Genomic DNA, 21,342 nt, shown 5'->3' on the forward strand with positions numbered 1-21,342 from the left:
CAGTTCTCATCATAATGCCAGTCCATGTAAATACCACTGTAGACAGTTCTCATCATCATGTCAGTCACTATACATACCACTGTACACAGTCCTCATCATCATGTCAGTCCAGGTAAATACCACTGTAGACAGTTCTCATCACAATGCCAGTCCATGTAAATACCACTGTAGACAGTTCTCATCATAATGTCAGTCCAGGTAAATACCACTGTAGACAGTTCTCATCATAATGCCAGTCCATGTAAATACCACTGTAGACAGTTCTCATCATAATGTCAGTCCAGGTAAATACCACTGTAGACAGTTCTCATCATAATGTCAGTCCAGGTAAATACCACTGTAGACAGTTCTCATCATAATGCCAGTCCATGTAAATACCACTTTAGACAGTTCTCATCATAATGTCAGTCCAGGTAAATACCACTGTAGACAGTTCTCATCATAATGCCAGTCCATGTAAATACCACTGTAGACAGTTCTCATCATAATGCCAGTCCATGTAAATACCACTTTAGACAGTTCTCATCATAATGTCAGTCCAGGTAAATACCACTGTAGACAGTTCTCATCATAATGCCAGTCCATGTAAATACCACTGTAAACAGTTCTCATCATAATGCCAGTCCATGTAAATACCACTGTAGACAGTTCTCATCATAATATCAGTCCATGTAAATATGACTGTAGACAGTTCTCATCATAATGACAGTCCAGGTAAATACCAATGTAGACAGTTCTCACCATAATGCCAGTCACCATGAACATTATTATGGTGCTCTGTGTCACTTTTTCTACATGAACATTTTTTGCTTACTCAAGAAAGTACACAATGTCTATGACCTGTTCAAAAGATAAACAGTCCTCTGAGCAATGGATCTTATCTTATTAGAGGTGCTAGCTTCCAGGGTCTAGAGGGATTTCGGAGCCAAGCCTTTTCTGATTCACTCCTCTGTGCCCAGGGCATTTTTTTTTCTCTGTGAACCATCGATACTGAATCCTTTTCTGTGACCAACAATAAGTTTTGCACCTGATTCGGTGAAATACAAGGTGATGACCAAATCTAAGATCTCAGATTGCTAATTCTTATCCAATGGTCAGGAGAGTCAGGTTTGGCCAGAGGCAACCTTAGTCTCATTTCGCTCCAGAAATTTTTGCGCTGCCTGGAGTGGGATTTAGCTTCAGTTGGCCACGTCAAAATCTTCAGGCCTCTGTACTTCTCCTTCAAGGCTCGAATGGTGACTGAGTCGGATTGATTTACATCCAAGAGTGCGATACAGAAAACGTTGTGCCTTATTTCTAGGGCTGAATTCACCAGTAAGTGCAGCTCCGGGTCCTCCAGGGCAATCTGCGTCATGACAAACACAACGCTGTAACTTGTCCGTATGATTTCCCCGCTCCCACCCAAGGTCACTGCGTAACAAAATAACAGTAATGCAAATAACACAAAAGTCTGTCCATGACTAGAAGGTTACTCTTTTTTCCTGATTCTAATTCATTAACTGAATCTGATTGTTGCTCAGAGCCACAGTCAAGTTTTTCACTTGGTGGTCAGATTTATTGGTGGAAGAAAACAATGTGCCTGGGGAAAACCAATGGCTTTTGGCACATTGATGACAAACATTTCCATAGCATTATTTGCTATAATCATCAGATAAACATGTTTTAAACTTTGTGTGATGTCATTAATTTGTGGTAGATACATGTATGAGATGTGGAGGTGATGTCATTAATTTGTGGTACATACATGTACGAGATGTGGAGGTGATGTCATTAATTTGTGGTAGATACATGTATGAGATGTGGAGGTGATGTCATTAATTTGTGGTAGACACATGTATGAGATGTGGAGGTGATGTCATTAATTTGTGGTAGATACATGTATGAGATGTGGAGGTGATGTCATTAATTTGTGGTAGATACATGTATGAGATGTGGAGGTGATGTCATTAATTTGTGGTAGATACATGTATGAGATGTGGAGGTGATGTCATTAATTTGTGGTAGATACATGTATGAGATGTGGAGGTGATGTCATTAATTTGTGGTAGACACATGTATGAGATGTGGAGGTGATGTCATTAATTTGTGGTAGATACATGTATGAGATGTGGAGGTGATGTCATTAATTTGTGGTAGATACATGTATGAGATGTGGAGGTGATGTCATTAATTTGTGGTAGACACATGTATGAGATGTGGAGGTGATGTCATTAATTTGTGGTAGACACATGTATGAGATGTGGAGGTGATGTCATTAATTTGTGGTACATACATGTATGAGATGTGGAGGTGATGTCATTAATTTGTGGTAGATACATGTATGAGATGTGGAGGTGATGTCATTAATTTGTGGTAGACACATGTATGAGATGTGGAGGTGATGTCATTAATTTGTGGTAGACACATGTATGAGATGTGGAGGTGATGTCATTAATTTGTGGTAGACACATGTATGAGATGTGGAGGTGATGTCATTAATTTGTGGTACATACATGTACGAGATGTGGAGGTGATGTCATTAATTTGTGGTAGATACATGTATGAGATGTGGAGGTGATGTCATTAATTTGTGGTAGACACATGTATGAGATGTGGAGGTGATGTCATTAATTTGTGGTACATACATGTACGAGATGTGGAGGTGATGTCATTAATTTGTGGTACATACATGTATGAGATGTGGAGGTGATGTCATTAATTTGTGGTAGACACATGTATGAGATGTGGAGGTGATGTCATTAATTGTGGTAGATACATGTATGGGATGTGGAGGTGATGTCATTAATTGTAGTACATACATGTATGAGATGCGGAGGTGATGTCATTAGGTGTGGTACATACATGTATGAGATGTGGAGGTGATGTCATTAATTTGTGGTAGATACATGTATGAGATGTGGAGGTGATGTCATTAGGTGTGGTACACACATGTATGAGATGTGGAGATGATGTCATTAATTTGTGGTAGATACATGTATGAGATGTGGAGGTGATGTCATTAATTGTGGTACATACATGTATGAGATGTGGAGGTGATGTCATTAGGTGTGGTACATACACGTATGAGATGTGGAGGTGATGTCATTAGGTGTGGTACATACAAGATGTGGAGGTGATGTCATTAGGTGTGGTACATACATGTATGAGATGTGGAGGTGATGTCATTATTTGTGGTACATACATGTATGGGATGTGGAGGCGATGCCATTAGGTGTGGTACATACAAGATGTGGAGGCGATGTCATTAGGTGTTGTACATACAAGATGTCAAGGTGATTTCATTAGGTGTGGTACATACAAGATGTGAAGGTGACGTCATTAGGTGTGGTACATACATGTATGAGATGTGGAGGTGATGTCATTAGGTGTGGTACATACAAAATGTGAAGGTGATGTCATTAGGTGTGGTACATACACATATGAGATGTGGAGGTGATGTCATTAGGTGTGACACATACAAAATGTGAAGGTGAAGTCATTAGGTGTGGTACATACAAGATGTGGAGGTGATATGATTAGGTGTGATACATACATGTATGGGATGTGGAGGTGATGTCATTAGGTGTGGTACATACAAGATGTGGAGGTGATGTCATTAGGTGTGGTACATACGAGAATCAGCGCTCAGGTCGTTTGGGATGTGGAAGTGATGTCATTAATTGTGGTACATACATGTATGAGATGTGGAGGTGATGTCATTAGGTGTGGTACATACATGTATGAGATGTGCAAGTGATGTCATTAGGTGTGGTACATACAAGATGTGGATGTGATGTAATTAGGTGTGGTACATACAACATATGGAGGTGATATCATTAGGTGTGGTACATACATGTATGGGATGTGGACGTGATGTCATTAGGTGTGGTACATACAAGATGTGGATGTGATGTAATTAGGTGTGGTACATACAACATATGGAGGTGATGTCATTAGGTGTGGTACATACGAGAGTCAGCGCTCAGGTCGTTAGGCGTGGCACAGGTGTAACCATGCCCAGTCAGCTTAGTCCTCAGTGTGTTTTCTGTGAACCTCACAGCACTTGAGTCGCCATCCAGGCTGTGCCATATGGCGAGGTCAAAGGGCAAGTTGTCTGTGGACAGGATGAAAAAAAATGGCAAACATGATGTTCTGAGAGAAACAAGCCATGCATTACTGGATTTCTGACACCGAGATAACAGAAGTGAAAACACGGCGAGACCTGGACTTGCAAAAGTATCAAACCCTAATGCTCTACCATGCTACTATTAAAAGCCAGGATGGAAACTGCTGGTTTGTTCCCAACCAGAACTGCCAATAGTAAACCGACCTTTGCTAGGTGTCCTGACAAATTTACAGCCGAGCAGCGAGAGCTGGATTTGAAATGTTTCAACATGCAACCTCATTGGCTCGTTAGTCGCAGTAAACCAGAGCTTTAATGACTTTAGCATGCCCCAATCGGCAATGGAACAAATAACCTTTAGCAAATGAACCAGCCATGCCCAACATTCATTTAAATACATGAGAGTTCTCCCCTGAATACATAAACGTCTCTACTCACTATTCGTCATCAGGTGGTTGGCACAAAATGTGGATTTGACAAAGAAATGGATCTGTGGTCCAAACAATCGCCAGGCAATCACACATATCAGTATCAGTAGGAGAATGATGATCACCATGACAACGTACCAGTGTTCCTCCAGGACAAAGTTTGTCCCTCTTGCTAATAAGAAGAGAAAAACGAAAGAAAAAAAGAAGCAAACTCAGATGATCTATATATCCAAAGTAATTATGCAAAATTTATACACAAATTAAGCCCAATTCTGAATTTGATCTGATGGGATACAAAACAAATCTGCCCACAAAATATTATGAAAATTGAACAAAATATCTGAAAGAGATATTGCACAGAAACCAACAACCAATAAGAATCAAGGAAATCATTAAATATTTAAAACGTGTGGTGTTACGCCAAGTCATGAATTTTGTAATTTACCATAATAAAAAGCCAGCAATTCGGCATCAACGATTTACATGTGATAACACCCTTGCATTAATTATTGTGCTTTTCCACAACCTATTCGCGTATGAAATTGAAGTGCAACGGTCAGTGCAATTTACACACATTTTTCAGTTGATTTCGGAGACAAAGCTAGATTGGTTGGATTGGCTGGTTTAAGAGCCACACAAAAGTTTAATTTTATCAATCAACACAGAAAAATGCCTTCAGAATATGCTAATAAAACACCTGGCAAATGTGCGAAAAGGTTGAAGAATTAAAGTACAAGTATTTTGAATGAGTGAATGAATGATTATGGTTTAACGCCACATCGGCAATATTTCGGCCATATCGTGGTGACATGTATTTTGAGATGTCACCCTTAACATGTATTGGAATATTGATTATCATTAATACATAAAAGAGGCTAAATAATGAATCTTGTATTTTACAGTAATTAACTTGCATCAATTACAGAATGTCCTACTTACGTTATTGTGCTTTATATATGTGTAACACATACTCAATACATGCAGTGCTTTTTGAGACAACTTTAAGTCAAAAATCAAATCAAATACATAAACAAATTTTGAGATAACAATGAACAGACCAGGATAATGAACATTAAAATTTATTACATACGGTTAATAATGTGCATTTAGAGTATGCAAATGATCAATGATTTTCCTAATTTGCATATTAGAAATAGGCAATATTAGGTCAGTAGAGTAAAAATACCACTTGTTTTGTTGAACTGGCATTGGATGACAAAGCTTGGGGTATAACAGAAGCTCCTGCAGTAACGGAGCTTAAAACAGCAATGCCAACCATTGTTTCAGCAATGCCAAGCATTGTCTCAGCAATGCCAAGCCAGTGAACAAGGGCTGAAGAGATTTGCTAAAAGTTAACTTTGATTTCAACACATCCCACACCACAGTCTGACGGGACATTTGGACATAAAGACAGACAGCAGCATTTACACACTTTCCGTTCAGTGTTATGGAGGAATCGATATTTATTGTTAGTTATATGAAGACATTCTTCTTGGAAAGTAAAATTTACAATCAAAATATTAATATTGTTTGTAAATAAGCGAACAAATTTTATTTTGTGTTTTACAGGCTAGTCATCAGAAAAAATCCGTAAATGGAATAAAAATATTTTTTTTTAAATGAAAGGAAAAACGATTTATTTATATATTTCACATGATTTTCCTGTTTTTCAAGGCTTTCTGATCACAGGAACAACTGCTGGGACAGTCCACATTTCACACAAATTAGCTGATTTTTCTGTCTAATTTTTTTTTGATGGCCTCACAGGATGTTGACAAAAGATTCACTCTACCTGTAAAGCAGAAACTTACACTGATGTGGCCTTAATGCATATAAGTAAAGTCTTCATTTGCTACAAATCTTCAACCTTTTCAACCACTACAAGCCCATTCTTCAGTGGAATTAATGCAAACAACTATTATGAAAATGACACCAAAAATCATTTGTTTGTGTTGATAAATATGCAAGCTCCATAAAACTGTGCAGATTATTTCTCTAAAAACCACTGTTATCTCAGAATGTTTCAAAATATAGGTGTGTAGTGGTGGTTGAAAAGGTTGAAGACTTAGGGTATCTATATCCTTTCAAATTAGTGAAGCACTTACCAGTTTCCTTCAGCTGTAAACTCCACGTGACTGTGGTAGAGGTTTGACCAGTGTCCAGTACGCATTCAAATGGCAGACCAAGGTCATCAGGCTGAATATTTGTAATGGTCAGTCTGGAGGTGAGTGTTATATGTCCAAGGCTGGAATATATTGTAATTACTGACTAATTTATTTGATTGGAGTTTTACGCTGTAGTCAAGAATGTTTCACTTATATTACGGCAGCCAGCATTATGATGAGAGCAAGCTGGGCAGAGATCAGGAGAAACCCATGACCATTCGCAAGCTGCTGTCAGACCTTCCCACGTACAACCTAAGAGGAAGACAGCATGAGTCTTAGGAATCTGGGATTGGTGAGAGGCTCTTGGTTACATGTGAGATTTCATATACAAAAGAAAGTTCCACTTTTATGACAGCAGTCATTTTTATTGGTATAGCAACACGACATTGAATACTCCTGGAGAAATAAAGTGACTTCTGAATGTACCTGCACATGTAAAACAATCTGACTGAAAGACTGATTTAGGGTTGTTTACTGCCACACTCAACGTCTCAGTCAGTTTTATGGGTAAGCAAACATGGAGTGAAGAGTATAAACCGTCACTCCTGCCCTGTCCTCTGCTCTGAGTGATGAGGTTAAGTGCCTACCCAACTGAAGCAAATCACGATGTCCCCCCACCCTGTCCCCTTCTCTGAGTGATGAGGTTTAGTGTCAACCCAACTGATGCAAATCATTATGTCCCCTCTGCCCTGTCCCCTTCTCTGAGTGATGAGGTTTAGTGCCTACCCAACTGATGCAAATCATGATGTCCCCTCTGCCCTGTCCCCCTCTCTGAGTGATGACATTCAGTGTCAACCCAACTGATGCAAATCATGATGTCCCCCAGCCCTGTCCCTCTCTCTGAGTGATGACATTCAGTGTCAACCCAGCTGATGCAAATCATGATGTCCCTCCACCCTGTCCCCTTCTCTGAGTGATGAGGTTTAGTGTGAACCCAACTGATGCAAATCATGATGTTCCCTTTGCCCTATTCCCCTCTCTGAGTGATGAGGTTTAGTGCCAACCCAGCTAATGCAAATCACGATGTCCCCCCACCCTGTACCCTTCTCTGAGTGATGAGGTTTAGTGTCAACCCAGCTGATGCAAATCATGATGTCCCCTCTGCCCTGTCCCCCCTCTGAGTGATGAGGTTTAGTGCCTACCCAGCTAATGCAAATCATGATGTCCCCTCTGCCCTGTCCCCCTCTCTGAGTGATGAGGTTTAGTGCCAACCCAACTGATGCAAATCATGATGTCCCCTCTGTCCTGTCCCCCTCTCTGAGTGATGACATTCAGTGTCAACCCAGCTGATGCAAATCTTGATGTCCCCCCACCCTGTCCCCTTCTCTGAGTGATGAGGTTTAGTGTCAACCCAACTGATGCAAATCATGATGTCCCCTCTGCCCTATTCCCCCTCTGAGTGATGAGGTTTAGTGCCAACCCAGCTAATGCAAATCACGATGTCCCCCCACCCTGTACCCTTCTCTGAGTGATGAGGTTTAGTGTCAACCCAGCTGATGCAAATCATGATGTCCCCTCTGCCCTGTCCCCCCTCTGAGTGATGAGGTTTAGTGCCTACCCAGCTAATGCAAATCATGATGTCCCCTCTGCCCTGTCCCCCTCTCTGAGTGATGAGGTTTAGTGCCAACCCAACTGATGCAAATCATGATGTCCCCTCTGCCCTGTCCCCCTCTCTGAGTGATGAGGTTTAGTGCCATCCCAGCTGAAGCAAATCATGATGTCCCCTCTGCCCTGTCCCCCTCTCTGAGTGATGACGTTCAGTGTCAACCCAACTGATGCAAAACAAAATATCCACCCACCTCTCACCCTCACCTCCCTCTCTAAATATGACATCTTACTTGTGACTGTTGTGGACGCTGTATCTGCCTTGCTCCCCACCCATGAGTCTGACCCCACCCCTCCTCCAGTATGCTTCACGCTGGCGGGTCGTATTTGTCACACAGCCAAAGTCGCCCTCACACCAGTAAGTCACACTACTCCCGATATCAACAGACTGATTGGTTACCACTGAAACAGCTTCAGGCTTCTCTTTGGTCACACAACCTATTGTCAAAGAAAAAAAAAACAGCCTGTGACTTTAATGAGTAGCTTAGTACATGACTTTGTGGTATACTAGGAACAATGATATTGAAGTTCTGTACTGAAAGAAGCGACCACTTATTAATCCCACCCAAGCCCTCCCCATTCCTCCCCGAAAGTGAAGACTCTGTTAAGGTCTTACATGTGGGTATAGGGTATGACCCAGCTGAGGACAGAGCTCTAGTCCCCTGTCCATACATACAACAGTGAGGACTTAATTTGTTCACGTCTTACGTGTAGGTATAGGATATGATACAGTTCAGGACAGAGATCTAGTCTCTAATTTATGCGCAACACAGTGAAGCTGTAGGTCAAGAAAGACGAACTCTAGCATCGTGAGTAAACCAGGGCCTGGTTGTTCAAATCTATCTCAAGACTTAAAACCAGATTTGACTTTAAGGCAAGTGAGGAGTATTCTAATTGGTCTAATAAAATTGTGTGAGAGTATATTAAATATTAACTAAACCTGCTGCTGTTCCACCTGGTCTCTGTACAACTGTACTGGTTGCTGAGTTTTGTTAAAATCACAAATATATGATTTAGTATTGGTATTATCTACATTTTTAAACAACCAGGCCCACAACTACAATGACATTGTTGTTCTGTGTAAATGGTCATATGTAACCAGTTTATTTGATCTTAAATGTTTACATAGTGGCGACTTACACTTTCCATGGAATTATGGATTGCCATAAAAGCTAAATTAAGTCTTTAAAAATTCAGTGATGTTAATGGCAATTTACAGACATCTCAGTCTGGTCTAGAAATAATAAATATTTCAGAAAATGATGCAAGGGAGCCATTATTTTAGTCCACTACTTTGCCTAAGTCACCATCAATTCAAACGACCCTCAAAAAAACGTCCTAACTTTTAGGTTTTGTTGGGGTATTTATGTAATTTCCTTTGTCTTTCATTGTTCTCTCAATGTTAATTTCCTTAAAATACCTCTCTCTTTCATTAACCAGAATATTTATTTATTTGACTGGTGTTTTACGTCGTACTCAAGAATATTTCACTTATATGACGGCAACCAGCAATATACGATGGGCCTCAGGAAACCGGGCAAAGCCCGGAGGAAACATATCACTATCCGCCAGCATGAGGTTATCCTAAACACAGCGTCCACATTGGTTGGAGACTCTCGGGTCATTGCACCGTACTGGCGTGCTAACCCCTTTGGCCATGGAGGTCCCAGAATGAAATAAGAAATCCCTTCCGAGTCCTGATAGGGTTGTGTTTTCCCCAATGAAGAATTTTTTAAGGATGGCCTTACTTACTGTAAAGGCTCACTGTCACCACATGGCTCACACTTTGACCCGTGGTTTCCTGCCTAGCAAAACATCTGTACTGGCCTGCGTCTTGAGTTAGGTAGGGATCCTTCAGACGGAGGGTTTGGTTCCTGGTATTAGGCAGAGGGAAGATGGAATAAGAACAAATGCACCAGGGGTATGATGTCCAGGGGTCCTCTGGTCCCTTCCTGAAGTACCAGGTTACTACATTCTGCTCTGAGGTACAACAGTGAAGGTCAAGGATGTGACCTGCACGACCTGTGACATTATCTTGTAACCTTTGACCTCCAGGCGACCTTAGGCTTAGTGTATCTGGTCAAAAAAGTGAATAACTAACATTAATTTTAACAACAGTATAAAAAAAGGACTATTGGACTTGACTGTAACATACATTTGATTAAACACACATGTAAAAGTCATCCAAAAATTATCCCAAAGAAGTTGCACACGAAATCAGTAACTGCAAAGAATCTGTTTACTTGACTTTATTTAATGTCATACTCAGGAGGTTTTCACCCATATATCAAAACATAGAAGCCAGTTTTATTGTTGCAGGAAACCTGGAATAAAGAGTGCCTGGAATGAGACACCAACCATTTGGTACGTTACTAGCGAACTCTCCCATTTGTCACATTCTTGGATGACAAATGGTCACCAGGAAACTTCATGTGAGAACACACAACGTCACTGCCTATTCTCCTTACAGCACACATGCCGCTTTCTACCTTTTGCTTTACATCACTGCCATAATTTTGTACAGAAATCTTGAACAGTGCCAAGGTGGTCACAGTAAGGAGGCAGGAAGTGATGTGAGAAAACACAGACAATTCATCTCAACCTTTGTCTCTAACAGTCTCTTTATCTACAGTATGTACAATACAATTCTAACCAAAACTGAAAACAACCTTTTTTTTTTGATGAATGCTGATTAAATAGTTCTGCAAGAGGACATATGTAGTGGTGGCAGTGATGTAAAGCAAAAGGTAGAGAGCGAAAAGTGCTTTGTAAGGAGTATGACCATTGCCGACCAATTGTCACCAGCACCCAGTGAATACACTGGCAGTAGGGGAATATAAAAAAATTCCTGAGAGTGGGCTTGAACCAAAGTCTCATGTGACAAAGGATTGGAAATCAAGCACCCAAACTACTCGTAGTTGGAGGCCTGCTCCATCTCACTAAATCTAATAATTCCACTGTTTAAATGCTCCACATTCATGTAAGCCTCTGCATATGTACCAATAAATTCAACATTTGTTTATATTCACAGTTAATGGACCAATAACTCAGGGGGGCCTCCATGGCTCAGCTGGTTAGCACAGCGTAATGACCCAGGAGCCTCTCACTAACTTGCCAATGGTCGTGGGTTTCTGCTGGGCTGTTCCCCGTTTCCTCCAATCATAATGCCGGCTGCCGCAGTATAGGTGAAATATTCTTGAGTATGGCGTAAATCAAATATATAAATAAATAAATCAATAACTCAGGTTAACTCCATAGTCATGGCATGTAAGAGAAATCCCTGATATAGATGTACAGCACCCTTGTGAAACAGGTATGCCAAGTACTGGTCAGCACCGCCATCACTGGATGGGAGTCACATTTAGCGCTTCGCTTCAATATGGGTGAGGTGTCACATCTGGTTTCTGCCATCAATGGCATACAATTTCTCGGTAGAGTGTCACGTCTGGTTTCTAGTCGGTCTGGTTTAAGCATACAGTTAATGGGTGGAGTGTCACATCTGGTGTCTGGTCAATCCGGCATCAGTATACAGTTACTGAAAGGGTGCATGGCTGGTTTTTGTTTGACCTGGCATTAGTATATAGTGGCCGGGTGGGATGTCACGTCTGTTATTTGGTTGGCCTGACATCTGTCTCTAGTTACTCAGTGGGGTATCATGTCTGGTGTCTGTCACCTACAATGTATATACAGTTACTGGATGGGTTGTCTTGTCTGGTTTCTGGCTGGCTTAGAATCAGTATACTGTTACTAGGTGAGATGTCCAGTCTGGTGTCCGGTCGGCCTGGGATCGGCATACAGTTATTTAATGGGTGTCACATCTGGTGTCTGGTTGGCTCGATGTCAGTTTACACTTACTAGACTGGGTGTGATATCTGGTGTCTTGTCAGATTGGCCAGTTACTGGATAAAGAGTCACATCTGGTGACTCAGTGTCAGTACTATAAAGTTACTGGGTCGGGTGTCATGTCTGATGTCTCATCGGAATGGCCCCAGCATACAGTTAGTGGGTAGGGAGTCACGTCTGGTGTCTGGTACACTCCGTGTCAGTACTACAGAGTTACTAGGTGGGGTGTCTGTCTGTGTCTGGTCAACAAGGCATCATTATATATAGTCATCGGCTGGTTTATAGTATGTCAACTGCACTGTGTTCCAGTGACGCAGCACTATATATACACCAGCACTGATGCCTAACTACTACCAGGAATTGTCAAATGGATGAATACAGTTGTACAGCATTGGCATCTGACGCTTTATTATTGGTGCACTACTGGTGCAACTGACACTTTTCCAGCAGGATTTGATAAGATTTCACCTCAGCGCATCATCCTCTGCAAGATCAATAGAACTCTTACACACATGAAATCCCAAACATAGTCCAGGACAAAAATTACACATCATTTAGAGTTGGTTATATTTACCATCCGTATTATTTGGACACTGGACATCAGAAGAGAAGACATCAGTGTTTCTGGCAGAGATAACCAATACCAGAGAGCACATGAGAGCAGCAAGCTGGATCTTCACACCAGACAGGCACCGATTCTCACTCATCATGCCAATTCCTAACTTGCAAACTACTGGGTTCCCTCAGTAGATTTCACCACTTCTTGAGTCACTATATTGTAATTATAAACAAAAAGTATAGGGGTTACAGCCAGTGCAGCCAATATCAATGTAAAATTTATTCATTTATTTATTTGATTGGTGTTTTATGTCGAATCAAAGAATATTTCACTTACGGTGGGAAGGAAACTAGGCAGAACCCAGGGGAAACCCACGACCATCCGCAGGTTGCTGAAAGACCTTCCCACGTAAGGCCAGAATGGAAGCCAGCATGAGCTGGACTTGAACTCACACTGACCGCATTAGTGAGAGGCTTCTGGGTCATTGCTCGGTGCTGCCAAGCTCACCACCTCTGCCACAGAGGCCCCTAAAGGGGAAACACACATTCACAAATTTCTTTCCTTTACGAGGACATTTCTTGAGTTTTCTCCTATCAACAATTAATATAACTTCGCAAATCAATAACAACACAAGCCATCTTGAGTATTAAACCATAGCTGGTTCAATTATTAAAGTATAGGTCTTATTATGAGGAATTACGCTTCCTGACTATACAACAGCCTTTCAAAATTTGGTTGTTTCAAACTTGTTACAAAAAGTAGCAATTTATTTTGGAAAATTCTTATTTTATTTATCTGTTCATTTCACAGCTTGACTAATTACATGTGTGTCTAGCAGCCTAGCACCCTAAGCACTGTAAAGGAATAACAAGACACACTGGGGAGTAGCCTATTGACATGATTACAATGTATATGTAATCAACTGTTGTCCGAAACTTTCAGAAGCATCATTCAGGGTAATTAAATTAAACATTCAGGTCTATTTTCAACAATTTCTGATATTTACTGGCCTCAACGTTTAATTATTGAATTAAAAAATTCAGTTGGTCCATTCCACAAAGCAGTTTGCGGAAAGAAGTGGGCACATAAATTCACTCTAAGATAACAGCATACATTTATTTATTTATTTATTTGATTGGCGTTTTGCGCCGTGCTCAAGAATATTTCACTTATACAACGGCAACCAGCATTATGGTGGGAGGAAACCAGGCAGAGCCCGGGGGAAACCCACGACCATCCGTAGGTTGCTGGCAGATCTTCCCACTTACAGCCAGAGAGGAAGCCAACATGAGCTGGACTTGAACTCACAGCGACCGCATTGGCGAGAGACTCCTGGTTCATTACGCTTCGCTAGCGTGCTAACCAACTGAGCCATGGAGGCCCCTATAACAGCATACGTAATTGATTTCTGGTGTATATTGAGGAGATCCTTTCAATAACTCATACACATTTAAATCCATTTCCAAAATAAGTTATATGCAGAAAATCTGATCAAGTGTTCTTTTCTCTCTTCACAATCATGGTATACATCTGCGACATATGGGGTGCATCCAAAATGTGGATTGTAACTGAGGCCACACGCAAAAAACATGGTCTTTTGGACAACAAAAAGTTGCGCAAGCCTTGATGGAAACCTTTAGAGTTGAATTTTCTCATTCAACTGACACAGCAAATTTTTCTTTCTGTTCCAGCCCCATAATGACTGATGAAACCATTGCTAAATTTGTGAGTTCAAACTGGCTGCATGGTCATATCTTGTTACTGTAGAGCCAAATCCTAACCTTAAATCCTCCTTGCATAGTGGCCGGACGATCAGTGTATGATATGTACACCCTATTTGCCGACGATACGCTGTCTGCGAGCAAATCTACTGTCATCATCGGCATATCATTCAGCCATCATATGCGGATAATGGTCGGATCAAGCAGCACGACATTTTACAACATTACCCTGTCGTTAACTCTTGTTTTAGTTTTGCCTTGCAAATTTATATTTACTTCCATGCAAAACTGTGATGGCTATGTGAAGGCCCTTTCAAATCTAATAAACCGGCCTAGTTTTGTCTGAAAACCTTCTACAGGCCATAACCATTATGAAATTATGTAAATCTGTTCCAATGCCAGAGTGAAATTCTCAAAGCCAAGCTAGAATTGACACAGTTTTGCGCATGGGAGGTCACATCAGTATTTTCATCACAGAGCTGCAAGCACTGGGTACTGTATATATTGAAAATATATTGTTCTGTGGTGGGCTTTAGATCCTTGCCAGTCAAGTTTGAATTAGCAAAGTTTTGAAATCCATCATAGGTCTGTAAGGTCACAGCCATATTTCCTTCACACAGATGTGATTTGATGTGTTTAGTAAAAACATGCAGCAGGCTCCCTCTGGTGCTTAATTCATCAAAAGCATTCGGATTCAGTCCTTCTACAACCGAATGAGTGTTGTGCTGGAAAATGGTCCACGTATCATCTGTGTATGATGGCTGGATGATTACGTCACCATCCATGAATGGTCTATCACATCACCATCCATGAATGGTCGATCATGTCACCATACACGAATAGTTGATCACGTCATCATCCATGAATGGTCGATCACGTCACCATACATGAATGGTCGATCACGTCACCATACATGAATGGTCGATCACGTCACCATACACGAATAGTTGATCACGTCACCATACATGAATAGTTGATCACGTCACCATCCATGAATAGTTGATCACGTCACCATACACGAATGGTCGATCACGTCACCATCCATGAATTGTCTGCTGACGGTCAGTGTGTCAAAACACTGACCGTCCCCATATTTTAAGCAGAATTTAAGGTTAGGATCTGGCTGTACTCTAGGTCGATTGCAATATTTTTTGGCCCATGGTTCCGCAATTTCAGTACACCCGACTTGCCATGATTGATAAAATTATTTTGATGAGCGATACGGAGATATTTCTGTGGATTACAACAGCATTTTGACTCGGGGGTAGATTTATAGCCCTTTACCTACAGGAGTAGGCCCTATTCTTTTCAATCCCCAACAGAATTTGGCGTGTGCAGTTGTTTCAGAGTGGATTTAATGGTCCACTTCATCCTCAAAGTGCCTTGAGAAACTGGAGAAACCAAATATGAAAAAAAAAAGCGAAATATTCTTCCAGGGCTAATCTGTACAAAGACATACGATATATGGTAAAATGGTGTTGTTGTTGTTGTTCACTCTCTACCGTGTGGGTCGCTGTTATGCATGCAATTTTCTCAATGCTCGCTCGGATTACAAATTCGCAGTCAACATCTATAACAGACGTACAAATTTGTGTTAACCTATATCTAGGTCAATGCACCTCTTGTTGTTCACAAATCAGTTCTGGAAAAAGAAGTCAAGTACCGGTAGACAGCGAACCAATTTGGAAACGAAAGCGAAAGTACATCAGCATATGTTCATGTAGTAATAGGCCTATCGTCGATACTACGAAGATTACTCAGATATCCTGCCTGTGAACGGAATTTCTGGACTCCCTAACATACCAACCTCCTTCGTCCGATCTTTTAAACCGGTCAAGTAGCTGTAACAGGCAGTATTCATCCGTCCACATCCTGTTGTACTGTGTCAGACGAGTCCACTACATAAATTAGGGGTGAGGCGAATAACGGAACAAATCGGCCTCCACATACAAATACCGATATATCACTGTACGTTTCCATTGTACGTGGGTATAAATGTACTTTATTTAAAACATAAGAAGTATCCGGTATCTCAGCCACCCATATCAAAGGCACCCATGTCGGCCTGTCTCTACTACCTCTCGTTTGTACAGTACAATCTACAGTTACCCTAGGAGTGAAAAAAAAACACAAACAAAAAAAAAACAAAAAAGAAACACACTACACAGGGACAAAGGAAAGCTTGCATGGGGGTTAATTATCAGCACGGGGCTATGTTTGTACATAAACATAATCCCATAGAGCTAGGGTAACAATACATCCATGCCAATATCGTCCTTTCTTGATGACAACTTCCTAGAATTCATGATTTCACAAGTAGGCCTACCCACACTCCATGTGCTTGTTTCTATTACCGGTACATCTCATGTGCATCCTACACATTATGACGCTGACTTGAACATCAGCTGGTTTACCAGGTTTAACTTTAATCTAATTAAATGTTCACTTTTGTACTTAGCCCAAAAATAGCAATTGCATGTATTTGTAGGCTATATTAACTATGAACTATTCATCTGCTTCTTTTATACTCTGACTGCATTGGCCGCTGAACATGGCTAAAATGTTAATTAAATATAAAATAAATAAAAATAAATAAAAAATCTTCACACACTGAAAATAATTTTCTTCATCTGGGACAGTGGTTTGAATTTGGCATGTGGATTTGGCTCTGTAGTTCTATGTCCAAGTCCGGATGTGTTTTCATCCACTACAGCTCCTGATGACAGAGAGGAGGGGGTCATCAGGAGCTTTGATGGAGGAAAACCAAATAAAGAGGGCAGTAAATGCTTGAAGAAAATCCCTAGTTTTTTAAGGAATATTACTGGCTTCCTTCTGATTTAGTATTTAAGCTATTATCATGTTAATGATTGCTTTCAACATGTCGCTTTCAGCATAACTTTTGTGACATCTTCATAGTGTCTCCTTACTGTGGTTCAAATGCTGCATCACTGAAAAACCATGCTGGAGACACCAAATCTGACACGACACCAAGGTCTATAGGTCTGAATTTAGTAACGGGAATTCATACGTCACTACGAATGTGACGCAAGCATCTCAAGACGCACTTGGGGATGTGATGGTTTAATAAAACTGTCATGGCCAGAATTTGAACCCATGTGCCTTTAATTCACACATTAATATATATGTAAATTGGCTGGTGTTTCATCTATACAGCTATTTCTGTAAGTCATGATTTAATGTACACACTGACAAAAACTACAAATTAAATAATTAAATCAACAATAATACTCATTTCTAGATTTACAGCATTTTATTTTCATGCATCATACATGTATATTTAGATATACAGCACTCTTATTCAGTTCTTGTATATCTATACAATCTCAGTACGATCACATACATGTATATCAGTCAGGTCACCAGACAATTGTTCCTCCTTTAACAGAAGATTGGTGATACATTTAGAACTTACCTTTTAAATTTACATGTAAATATCTAAAAGGATTCAGAATCAACACTGATTGGCTGACAGTGGCGATGGGAGATACTTGGTTAAACCCTCTAAAATTCGTCACACTTCAATTCACAGGGAACAAATCTGCAGTACCTAAATAGCTAAGAAAGTAGCCAATCAGCATCAATTTTGCTTCCTTTTAAGGTAAAAACATGTTTTTTCACATGATATGAGTTTACATGTACATGCAGGTATTATTCCGTGATTTCTTTCAAACTGTTGCTATCATTCCTTGAATTTCTCATCACATAGGAAAGCAATTTATCCAAACATTCAGCATATGGAGACAAAAACTCAACTTCTATATCTTCACCAAATTTATATTATACATAATAAGGTAAATTGCACTAAGTCTTTCATAAAAAGAATTATTTCTTGGGTTAAAAAGTTTTATTTATCAGTGCACAAGCGTGACTGATTGTACATTATAGGCATGTCATCAGCTGGGGTCATCAGTTATGAGGGATGTGGTAAAAAATTAAAGGCAAAGAAAACACTAAAATGTAGTATATATCAGACGCATCTGGCCACTAAACGCTGTCCAGGAAAAATATTTGATTTATTTTTATAGAATGTTTACAACTGCACGAAATAGTTTTAAATCATCAGACTCTATGATGAACTGTAGTCTAAAGCATGCATTCATATATCTATATGTATATGCATTCTGAAGAATTAAATCTAGCAGTCTGCATGTGTTAAGTGGCAAAAACATGATGTCATGTCACTAGTCTCGGTATGGTCAGAAAAGCCCACTGCAGAGTCCAAGTTTTAAATGCATTTAACTGGGGTCCAAAAAATTTCCCCCAAAATGTGAACTTTGTGTTTTCTGGGCAGTCTTTCATCTGGCACATACTTTACTTTAGTGTTTTCTTTGTCTTAAATATCTGAACAAAATGTGGAGTCAGCCCTTGACACTGTATTTTTGACAGTGTCACTGGCCAGGCTGGGATTTTAGCAGTGACATTGGTCAGACTAGGATTTTAACAGTGTCATTGGTCAGGCTAGGATTTTAAGTGTCATTGGTCAGGCTAGGACTTTAACAGTATCACTGGTCAGGCTAGGACTTCAACAGTGTCAATGGTCTGGCTAGGATTAACAGTGTCACTGATCAGGCTAGGATTTTAACACTGGCAATGATCAGGCTAGGATTAACAGTGACATTGGTCAGACTAGGGTTTTAACAGTGGCAATGGTCGGGCTAGGATTAACAGTGTCATTGGTCAGGCTAGGACTTTAGCAGTGACATTGGTCATGCTAGGATTTAAACAGTGTCATTGGTCATGCTAGGATTTTAACATTGTCATTGGTCAGGCCAGGATTTTATCAGTGTCAATGGTCAGGCTAGGATTTTAACAGTGTCATTCATCAGGCAAAGATTAACAGTGTCATTGGTCATGTTAGGACTTTAACAGTGTCAATGATCACGCTAGGATTAACTGTTTCATTGGTCAGGCTAGGGTTTTAAGTGATATTGGTCAGGCTAGGATTTTGACAGTGTCATTGGCCATGCTAAGACTTTAACAGTGTCATTGGTCAGGCTAGGACTTTAGCAGTGACAATGGTCAGTCTAGGATTTTAACAGTGTCATTGTTCAAGCTAGGATTTTAACAGTGTCATCGGTCAGGCTAGGACTTTAACAATGTCATTGTTCTGGCTAGGACTTTAGCAGTGACATTGGTCAGGCTAGGATTATATCAGTGTCATTGTTCTGGCTAGGACTTTAGCAGTGACACTGGTAAGGCTAGGACTTTAGCAGTGACATTGGTCATACTAGGATTTTAACAGTGTCATTGGTCAGGCTAGATTTTTAACATTTGTCTTCTGACAAGGCCCTAAACAGCGAGTGAGAAAATCTTTTCCATCAAAATCGGCTGGATTTTTTTTTCAAACCTGATTCCCATAGGTAAAATGATTAGTTTTGGCCAACTTTATTTAAAATCAGCTGAAATCATCTGAAATTTCTCCGGCTTGAATAATTTACCTGTAAACTTGTCATCACTTTTAATAGTTGTGTTGATTAAAGGCTCTGTAAGCAAGTGTGGAAATTTCTCAATAATAGGTGGCATAAACTACATAAGCCAATACAACGCTAAATTTGCGCCCCATCCCACCCCACCCCCCACCACCTGAGCCCAAATTTGCTCCAAAAAGCCAAATGCATTTTTTTACAACATAAATAAAAGGTCCTAATATATTACTTGTGATGCTACAACTTACCTTTCTCCAGTATATCACACTAGATTCCAAATTAACCTTAAAACACCTATCTAAGATGAACAGAACTGTCAGAATCAATGAGCCAAAATGAGTAACTTGGTCACAGCTATCAGTCCAAATGTAACTGATAGTCATGTATGAGAATATTAGACAGACTGAATTTCATGGTGGATACATCTTAATATTATGAAGTTGATGCTCATATGTACGCAAAAAACTATTTCCACTTTACAGTCGAGGAATCATAAATCTTTAGATCGTCTGAATATACCAGTGCGCTGGAATGGTGTTATCAACACAAAATATATGTATACATGAAAATCAGACGGCACAATAAAACTACAATAACTTCCAAATAACAACAATGGTTAATACTGCTATTCTTAAGCATCTGCAATTATTGCACAATTGCCTTGCAAATTTAAAATCAAAATTTATAACAAACTACATGTAATCAACCAAATTCATAATTTGTTCACAATTTGAGACGGATTATTTCTTAACCTGGTTATCCATGTGGGTATACCAAACTGCTGTGATATCAGCCCGGTTTATAGTGTACCCCAGTAACGAATATAAATATAGCTAAACACAAATGAAGTAAATGAACACAAATGGAAGTATGCTGTCATACACTAAACATATCTTCATGTGTATAAACAAACTACATAACTGCTATTTAATCACAATACAAAAAAAAGGCAAATACACTAACGTAGTCACATACGAGGAATTCATGTTGAGATACATGAAGTTCTAAAACAGTTTTTCTCTGACACCTAATCCCAAACTTAATGTCGGGTTATTTGGAATTGACTTTGAGATCAGAACCCATTGTCAGCTGAGAAGTTTCAATTATAGAATTGTTGAGTTATAAAACATGATATTACAAGCTCAAAAGGAAAATCGGTAATCGTAAATATAAAAACACATTAGTGGAGTGAGGCACTGATGGCTACAGAGAAAGTCTGCATTAAGCAGCAAAATGTTATGAAAAAGCACCCACTGACATAGTATTAATAAACACCTCTATGACTTGAGGATAGTCTTGGAAGCCTGTAATTATATGTACACCATATCGGAGTTAAAGAGCTACAGTATTTGACTCCAAAATTCACCCCCCCCCCCCTCAAAATTGTGTTTTCAGAGGTAAATAAAGGACATAAAATGTTATTTTCGGCACTAAAATTTACTCTCAAAAGTTTTGCAAACTGAGTAAATTAA

The 21,342-nt window shown here is 39.9% G+C and overlaps 1 protein-coding gene across 1 annotated transcript; it reads right to left on the minus strand.

The window, feature by feature from the left end:
- Positions 1 to 502: 502 nt before the first annotated feature.
- Positions 503 to 16,287, minus strand: LOC135479613 (uncharacterized). Its single transcript, XM_064759502.1, has 8 exons — positions 16,231 to 16,287; positions 12,718 to 12,914; positions 10,053 to 10,376; positions 8,534 to 8,738; positions 6,636 to 6,775; positions 4,541 to 4,702; positions 3,950 to 4,093; positions 503 to 1,410 (listed from the first exon to the last, which is right to left on the minus strand). Exons 2-8 carry the CDS (start codon positions 12,851 to 12,853, stop codon positions 1,061 to 1,063), a joined length of 1,461 nt encoding a protein of 486 aa, XP_064615572.1. The 5' UTR covers positions 12,854 to 12,914; positions 16,231 to 16,287; the 3' UTR covers positions 503 to 1,060.
- Positions 16,288 to 21,342: the final 5,055 nt, after the last annotated feature.

The sequence above is a fragment of the Liolophura sinensis genome, chromosome 12 (assembly GCF_032854445.1).
Source record: "Liolophura sinensis isolate JHLJ2023 chromosome 12, CUHK_Ljap_v2, whole genome shotgun sequence".
Lineage (NCBI taxonomy): Eukaryota > Metazoa > Mollusca > Polyplacophora > Chitonida > Chitonidae > Liolophura > Liolophura sinensis.

Bases quoted from the DNA above. Each gene is read 5' to 3' on its own strand.
- LOC135479613 (XM_064759502.1), bottom strand. From the start codon at position 12,853: ATGATGAGTGAGAATCGGTGCCTGTCTGGTGTGAAGATCCAGCTTGCT. The intron at 10,377-12,717 runs GTAAATATAACC...TTTTTTGACCAG, and splicing joins GTGTCCAAATAATACGGATG to ATACACTAAGCCTAAGGTCG. The intron at 4,703-6,635 runs GTAAGTGCTTCA...TCTTCTTATTAG, and splicing joins TTTACAGCTGAAGGAAACTG to CAAGAGGGACAAACTTTGTC.